Source organism: Phragmites australis, chromosome 5 (genome assembly GCF_958298935.1).
Source record: "Phragmites australis chromosome 5, lpPhrAust1.1, whole genome shotgun sequence".
NCBI classification, from domain to species: Eukaryota; Viridiplantae; Streptophyta; class Magnoliopsida; order Poales; family Poaceae; genus Phragmites; species Phragmites australis.
This window is the reverse complement of record NC_084925.1, coordinates 29,239,084-29,248,015: the sequence shown is the minus strand read 5'-3', so window position 1 is coordinate 29,248,015 and position 8,932 is coordinate 29,239,084. Positions and strand designations below refer to the sequence as shown.

The 8,932-nt window shown below is 45.2% G+C and overlaps 1 protein-coding gene across 2 annotated transcripts; it reads left to right on the top strand.

Moving 5' to 3' along the window:
* The first annotated feature begins 5,264 nt into the window (after positions 1 to 5,264).
* LOC133919141 (sugar transport protein MST1-like) lies at positions 5,265 to 8,645 on the top strand. Of its 2 annotated transcripts, none has more exons than XM_062363420.1 (5): positions 5,265 to 5,496; positions 5,569 to 5,828; positions 6,940 to 7,217; positions 7,413 to 8,063; positions 8,144 to 8,645. In XM_062363420.1, the coding sequence occupies exons 3-5, from the start codon at positions 6,951 to 6,953 to the stop codon at positions 8,438 to 8,440; spliced, it is 1,215 nt and encodes a 404-aa protein (XP_062219404.1). In that variant the 5' UTR covers positions 5,265 to 5,496; positions 5,569 to 5,828; positions 6,940 to 6,950; the 3' UTR covers positions 8,441 to 8,645. The 2 variants fall into 2 exon arrangements, with proteins under 2 accessions (XP_062219404.1, XP_062219403.1); XM_062363419.1 differs by having other exon boundaries at positions 6,930 to 7,217.
* Positions 8,646 to 8,932: the final 287 nt, after the last annotated feature.

The window sequence follows — 8,932 nt, the reverse complement described above, 5'->3', positions numbered from 1 at the left end:
AACATAGTAGAAAACAGAACCCAAACCACAGGCAGCTAGGGTGCGAACACGACTCTAGAGACTACTCTTCAACCCCATCTTCGCCTCCGACGTTGGCAGGGTCCGCCTCTTCATCTGAATGATAGCAAGAGTGAGCACGAAAGACACTCAGCAAGCCCTATACTATTTCAATCTGTTGATAGATGCATAGATAGGTAATTCAAGGATAAGGCTTTATGGTTTAGTTTTATGCGTAAAGCGATTTATGCAGGTATTCTATTGTATCATTTATTATTGACTTTAAATCCGTTTTAAGTAGTTTCAAACCGGGTAACAGACTTTATTTGGAGGTTTTTCGATCCTGGGAGGGGCTACACCTCATTTCACAGTCCCTATTATCACATCTGGTGTACCTCTAGTATTACACAGCTTCTGACGGAGTGAGCCAGGAACCTCATCACACGAACATCTAGTCCACACACTCACTTATCAAGACACATGCACCCGGAGTCTAGTCATCAGGGTTACTGCTTTCGCATGTCTATGACCGTGGACACGGCTATTCGAATAGGTTGACACTATGCAGAGGTTGTACAACTTTACCTATATGATATGCTCAGCCTCCAACCATTGCAAGTGAAGGAACGAATCATACCGAGACCCTCCAAACACCTTTCCTGCCGGACTTTTCTACGAGACACCCCAAGTACCAGAGATCATGTTCAGAATACCAGATTGGCTATGCCGTCTCTCAAAATATTCAATAGAGGGCCAGATGGACACTTGGTTTCACACTGCTCCCTAGCCGCCTAGTATGATGCCTAGCGCAGTCCGGTGAAAAAAAAGTCAAGTCTTGCTCATTTAGAACGCATGGTTGCACAGGGGTGGCTAAGCATGACGGCGTAATGACTCAGTCCTTAACTGGCAGAGCAAGTATCTTCTGGCAATGAACACCACAAAGGTGACTCAAGTCCCTAGGAGTATCCTCGTCCAGAGTACTACTCCACTTGCCCCCGCCAAAACAGTTTTCACTCATTATTACACATCTCCCACCATATCCCACACGATGTCAAGGATTTCACAACCATCACGGAATTCATAACCATCAAGAATTCATGGTATATGAGTTAACATTGATAATAGTAAATCTTGTCTCCGATGAGAAGTGTTTTAAAAGTGACGTCTCTGAGAAGACATATTCCATCCTAAGTATGCTAGATATCAAGGTATCACCCATCGTTAATATATTTAACAACATCTATTCTTAGGATGATATGTATTCTGTATGATGACATGTAAGGCATGACAGTGTTGATAGGATTAACTACTTCAAGTAGTTTGAAAGAAAACGCAATATATAGCACATGCAATAATAAGTCCGGTTTTAGTTGATCATGTATATTATTTGAAAACCATAGATTCAGTATGATCAAGGAGATAGGACTTGGCTTCTCTGAAGTTCTCTTCAGAGTCTTGGTTGTAGTTCGGATCCTCCTCGCTTCTGATGCTTCCTACGCAGCACTCGCAGAACTCTGGTTGCTCTACAATTGCAACTACGATCAATAATGGTTATACTTGAAAAGAATCAAATAATACCAAATAGAAAACCAGATGAGCCCTAATGGACATCACAATGTGACAGATGAGTAGATCTCGAATTTAGATGAATTTCGGCGAAAGAATCGCCGAAATCGGAGCCAGAACGGAAAAGTTATGGCTCCCGGAAGTTTTAATCTAAATTAAATCTGAAAAATACCAAATGATACTGTTTATGAGTGGGACCCACTGGTGGGGCACACTGAACAGTACCCGGGCCCACATGAACAGCTGCAACTAAAGGAGGCCAGGCGGTAGCTACCGGGTAGTGGGGAGGCTAGGTGGCGGCTGTCGGGCGGCGAGAAGGACAGGCTGTTGTTGTCGAGCGGCGTGGAGGAGACGTTGGTGGCGGTGAGGCGCCCGTCATATTCCCCAACCCCCCCAATGTGCCTATCGCAAACTCCGCAGCCGTCCGAGTTTTTCCCCAAATCCTAACTACCTTCACGAGGGATCCCAGTTGAATCCGAGCGCGACTCTCCAACCTCACTTCTGCATTTGCCCCACTACTCTCCGACCTCGCTCCCACGCCCTAGCATTGTCGTCGCCCCCTTCTTCTTCCCCTTTGGCAGCCGAGTGTCGCCGCCATCTCCCACAACAACCGAGTCCTCCCCGGTGCTCACGAGGCCACCCCCGGCATCGCAACCTTCCGAGGAACCCACCAGAGCTATCCTCATCGATGTTCAACTGCTGCAGAACCCTATCCACGAAGCTCTGAAGACCTTCGCCGCTACTCACCATTTCCCGCCATCCTCAGCCCTACTCCGGCCTCCGCAACATTGTACGTGAGACCCCCTCGTCCTCCTCTCCGTTTTGTGCGCTTGCCCATAGAGTTTGGTGCCCCATAACCGTAGATCGCCGCACACCAGTAATCTCCGGTGGCTCCACTGCCGCGCCCGAGCCACCGCTGCCATCTTTCAACTACAAAAGCACCCGGCAGCTTGAACCCAACGGGTGCTCGAAACCCGACGGGCGCCCTACGGGTTCGGGTTCGGGTTTAAGTTTTCTCCTGTTTAGTACTTCGGGTACGAGTCGGGTTGGGGCTGTCGAGTTTCAGGTCGGGCATAGTTTTGCTCCACCCGGACCCGACCTGACCCATTGCCAGCCCTACACGTCAGATGCCACTGACATGTCGCCCGTTGGAGGGCGACAAGTGGACATACGGAAAGTTTTCCTATTTAAGTAGCGTGTCGGCCCTCCCACCGAGCACAATGTTCACTTCATTTGTTTCCCAGCGCAAAAGAAATAGAGTGGGAAGGAGAGGGACGAAGCCCTGCCAAAATTCATCGATGTTGGAGCTAAGTAGCCTAATCTTAGTTTTTTTTACAAACCACTTTAGTTAGCCATCAGATCTAGTTTCAAACATAGGTTATGCATCAGATCCATGATTTAGTGATATTAGACATATATTTTTTAGGATAAGTGTAAGACATATGTTTTTTAGGATACTTGTGTCATTTAGACGTAGATTTTTTAAATATAGTTGTACTATTATTAGATCTAGATTTTTAGAGTAATATAGAGTAAATGTTACACTTAGATTTTTGTACGAACAGTTGCACTGTTATTAGATCTAGGTTTTGTAGTACCGTTAGTGTTCCATTTAATTCTTGTTTTGCAAGCATAATTATCCTATGAATTTGCAGGTATGGTTGCCGACCACCCGGAGCACCTTGACCCATGCGTGGATGACAAGTACCGATGTTACCTGGCACTCTTAAGGCGACTGAGCTCCCAGTACTCTCCAACCATGAGTTCCAGATGAGCTCATAAGGTTGAACGACCATTGGATCCATAGGTTTGCAATATATTCCCTTCAGGTTCTTTTGTTGTTTATGAAGTCTTGTATTTACATTATATTTTATTGGGGCATTTGCAAACACCTCCCTAGTTTTTTATTTTTTGCAAGGATGCCACTCGAATGACAATTTTAATGGCATTTTTTCAATTTTCTAGTGGCAAGCTTGCAATAACACCAGGAGTAGTGGTTTCTTTGCGATTGTCCCTATTTTATTTGTAGGTTGTGTGGGGTTAGGCTTCTCCCGCTCTGCAAGCTTATGGTGGCAGACATGAGGCTCGAACGAATAGAGTATACATGGTGGTTTAGTTTTGATCGGGTACTACTCGCAATGCTTGTGAACAAGTGGAGGGCGGAGATACACACATTCTATCTCTCGTGTGGGGAGTTGACACATACACTTGAGGACGTCTCGCTCCTATTTGGCCTACCTTGTGCCGTCATCTTCGACATCTTTGTCGAGGATTATGCACGTGCATCGGGTGATGCGTCAATTTGATCAGTACCAACAGTTCCCACCCTTCTCTGGATCATGCCTGCTAACGTGCATAGGTAAACTTTGTATTCATTATTTTCAATCTTCATTCACGGACCATACCTCATGTAATAACTCATCTTGCAGGTTCTCACAGAAGGGTACGTCGGCAACTACCCTGTGGGCATCACATATTCGGTTGTGGATAGGACATTGGGACAACACACTTGAGGACGTTGTTGACGAGGACCATACATACTATGACGAGGCATTCGTGGAGTATCTGGTCTAGTTTCTACCTCAAACGCGTACTCGAGTCTCGTACACGCTGTTTGAGGTGATGACTCATGCATCACATGTGTGGGACACGTATCTGGTGCACAGGACCAGGCACGATCATGGGTTATATGTTTCTTCAATACCAACAATAGTTGTACCTAAAAATTAACTTACAAAGCACTTGTGTCAACCTATGTAACATTTGTTCGTAGATGGACCTCATGTAGCAGATAGAGGTGAAGACTGATACTAATATCTAATGGCTAGAATATGGAATACATGAAGCGTTCCACAGAATTTACGAGAAGGTGCAAAACATCACGAATATATTCACTTCGTAGATCCACTCTAGACATTATTCATCTACCCTGCTCAGCCAGCTCAGACACCTCTTGTTCGGCCTCCTCACACCCCCTCCCCCCCCCCACGACAATGACGACCATTGCTCTGAGTCCTCACCCCTCATCAACATTCATGGATTGACTCATCTGCCACTACGTCTGACGTACGCTGGGCACTACGACAACTCCAGGCTCTTTTACAATGGTGTCAATGAGCACTAAGGTGACAGCTCTTACAATCCATCTTACACAGATGTCAACATATCCTCATCTCACACCCGTACTAGAGATCTAGGTACTATGTCAAGATACATTATGTACTTTATAATTTTTGCATTCGTAATTGATATTAATATGTTTTGTTCCATAAACCACATATAGAACTCGATAATTTTGATGATATACAAACAACAATAGAGTACTAAAATAGGTCATCATGGAGGGTACCGCATACTCCGCGGTGACTCTAAGACCATCTCCAATTATATTCCCTTCATTTTGTTCCCTTCCCGATTCTCTTTATCGTTCTCATTCCCTTTATTTTCTCTCATCTCCAACAACTTCCCTTCGAGAGGAATCGCGAAAGAAAATGAGAGAAAATTCTGTCTTGAAAGGAATGATCTGAGAACCTCTTTGTGACGAAAACCGTAAAAGAAAATTATTTAAGGGTCAAAGAAAAAAAAATCACTTCGAGATTTTCACCCCGGTTAGACATAGTCTAACACCTTTCTCGGCTCGAGTCATGCAAGGCGGCTAGCCTTTTACTGCTACAGGCGCGCCCATCGAAATCCCCGTCCCCTGCTGTCACCCGCTCCGCTCACAGCAGACTACCAACAGAGCACGCGAGGGTTCTCCCAGCAAACTGCCGGGCGGGCCATCTGGTGTGAGAAAAGAAAACCTATCCCACGCAGGGTTCGCGGTCTCTCTCGCTCCCTCTCGGTGCCCCCTCGTTGTCTCGCTTTCTCCTCCTCTTGCTCTCGTGACCCTTCCCATTCTCCAGCCCCAGCTCCAGATAGGCGCAGGTGATACGAGTAAGTGGCGCCTTAAAACTCCGCCTCTTCTTGTTCTAGTACTGAAAAGGAACTGAGAGCTGTTTCCGCCAGGCACCCTTGCTTGTCAGGATTTGTTTGCTGCTCTTCCAACGATCTTTCATTCAGTTGCTGTTCGCCTCCACTCCAAGGATCTTCTGCGGCTCTCAACGAATCGTGGCGCGGCGACCCTCCAAAAGCTCGCCGCCGGCGTGAAGAGTCGCGGTCCGGCCGTCAGCGGCGCGGGGCCCACGGAGGATAAGGGGTATTGCACTAAGGAAGAAGAACAAGTGGGTGCTTCATTTTGCGGTATTCTCTAGAACACTCTCAAGCAGGTCAGAAATTCTTCCTTCCTCTCCTGAATCCTGATCCATTCCCTTTGCTCGTAACGACAAAAAAGGTTAGGCCCGTGATGTCGTCATGATTCGAAACCGAGTAGAAAAAGCCGGATAGCACGCACAAAGCAGTCTACAAGGAAATGGGGGTGTCTAGAAACATGAAGTCATGAATTGGCTTCGTCGATTTGGTCTTTGCAGTTTGCATGTTAAAAAAAGAATCAGGTTTTGCAATGCTCTTTTAGGAAGAAAAAAGAACTAACCTCTCGTGCGGTTCAACAAATTGGTTCGCTTAGTCTTTGTGGATTACAAGAACACACTAGTTAACCATTACTAGCTAGATGACTACATCGATCCATCGCTTCCATAAACGGCAAACTCATGCCCCAGATCCTTGGGGCCATGCCTCTTTTTTTTTTCTAAAAAAATCGTCACAGAAGAGGAAAACGCCAGTACGGTGTTTGGAAATCTCGAACTTGTGGTTCTTGTTGCTCCAGCTCTGCAGCTGAAAAGGAAACTCGCACGCTCCTCGGCGCAACTCGACCTCGATCTAGTTCTTGGGAGAGAGAGAGTCACGTGGGGCTTACTGCGGGTAGGGCCCGCATTCAGTGGCTAGGCCCACTGATTATTGTTGAACGTAATCTCGACGTGCAGGGAATATTCAACGGAATCTGTTTCTATCTTGCACCGATCATTTGTGTCGTCATCTAATGTCCACTTCTAACTTTTTTGACTCTGGTGTCGCCAAATTACCCTTTGAGTTCTTGGAGGTTACTTCTGTTTTTTTTTTTTTTTGTTTATTTCCAGTTCATCGCTCTTGATCTAATTCTACATTTGCTTCGAAATTCTTAATCTCACGCCAATTCCAAGATGTTTCTGATTCATGAATCATCACTAAGAATCTAATGGAAAAAAGAGAGATGGCTAGGAATAACTGAACAAGTAGGTTGTGCAGGTTAGCATGTAGTTCCCAACAGGGAATTAAGATCAACTGTGTCATCAGCTTAAATTGAAAAGACGGTTAAATTCAAGATTTCCTTTTCTTCATAACGTGAGCACTTTTTTTTAGTTATGGCAGTATGACCTGATAGTTTACTTCAGTTTGTAGCAGGTGCTTTAAAGATGCAGTCATCAGTGATGGCATTCTTCCCTAACATTGCCACAGCAAAGCTGGAGCTGCATTATCTGTACAGGAAATATGTAAATATGTTTGGGATATCATCAAACAATTCTACGGTTGGCTGCCACCTCACCCGCAAAATGTCGCACCTTCCTGTCCAGTTGATAGACCGTACCTTTTTCAGTACTGGTACTGCAATTCGGAGTATTGCCATCAGCTATGGAGCTCTCATTCTCAGGTGGTTACTAAACAAAACTTCTGCAGTACAGGTCAGCTGCTAAGTGTACTTAATCATTCTCTTAATTCACATGTATTATTAGAGCTTGGTTAGTTTCTGAAGTCTGAACACTGCATAGATACCAAAAACCATTTATATACTTCATTACTTTCTATTTGTAATGCTATTATTTAGTCTAAAAAAACTGTAGGGCTACTAATGCATCTCTAACTCGACAATTTGGCAGCGCACATTGATTTCCCGTGCCATGAGATCTCTATCTTGTTGGTGCGGCTCCTTGCCATTCTTTGTCAGCATTGGTTTTCTGATATCCAGGCTCTATAGCTACGCTATGATCCACAACCATACTTATGGCCGGCAATTCATCCTTGGCCACAATGCCAACCTCCAGGGAGAATCAACCATGGGAATGGAGAAAAGTGAGTTGTGCAATGAGCAGCCCTTCTTGTCAAGTTTACTTGGGCACAAGCGAGACTATGTCCGCCTAGCGCTTCAGTGTATTTGTTACCCTGCCAGTTTGAAGGTTGTTGATATAACACAAAAGAAGCCCAGCTACAACAGACCGCAGCGCATACGTAGTGGTCATGACACAAGTGCATTTTGGAGGATCATATCAAGGAATGAGCAATACCTGGCATACATGATGGTGCTGGCGGCGTTGCAACTCTTCCTACTGCTTGCCAGAGTGAATGTCACCACATTGTTCTTGCCGATGTTGTCACCAATCACAAGTTCCAAGAGCAGCGCAGCAGTGATTGGAAATATCATGCTGGTTTTGGTTAACTCCTGCGGCATTCTTGGGTCAGCCTTGGCAGCGAAACAGTATGGCAGGGAGGTGACATTCACCATCGGTGTTATTCTGATGGTATTTTGCCAGGTAACTGAAAATGAACTGAAACTCTACAAATTTCAGGCTCGATATCTGACATTGTTCGTTGTTGAAATTATGTCTGCAAGGTCGCAATTCCATTGATCCTAGAAGTTCAGATTGGAGTAGGCGGTGGAACTCGCACGCCGATGGGTTACACAACCACAATGTTCGTGTTGACATGCGTCATCTCCTGTGGCCTCAGCTGGTCATGGGGTTCGTTCTTCTGGACCATTCCTGGTAAGAAGGTTCACTCAGCTGGACAGGTTTTGACCATCGCTCTGAACTTTGGCGTCTGCTTCGCCCAAATGCAGTACTTCCTGCTGGTACTGTGCAGGCTGAAGAATGTCATCCTTGTATACTATGCAATGTGGATCTGGTCATGATTGATGTTGAACTGAGGAAAGATGGCTAGATAAGTGTGTGTTAACTCAGATTAGCTGAGTAGGTAGTTTGGTGGATGTAAATATGCTCTTTTCCCTTTCCTTTCTTGGCCTGCCTTGTGCAGTTTTCTCTGTGTTTTGGTGCTATTTATGTAGGGTTCTGCACTGCAAGGAAACGAGGCATCTTATGCTGGTTGACATTCTCCTACTCTGAAATGTGGTTCTCATTCGATAAAGTTCCTGGTAGCATACAATAGCCGCTGCTGATTTGAATCTTCCCACACAGGAAGAAACCAGCAAAAATACGCACATTGAAATCGACGCTGGTAAACTAAAGGATCTTGCTTCACCTATAAGAAATTATGAAGAGCAAGATGTAGAAGCATCTGAAGGTGCAACCTATGATGAAATAACAATAAACTATGTGAATTCAGGGGAATCCTAGAATAGAGCAACCACAATAGTTGACGTATACTTCGTAAATAAAATTTTCGC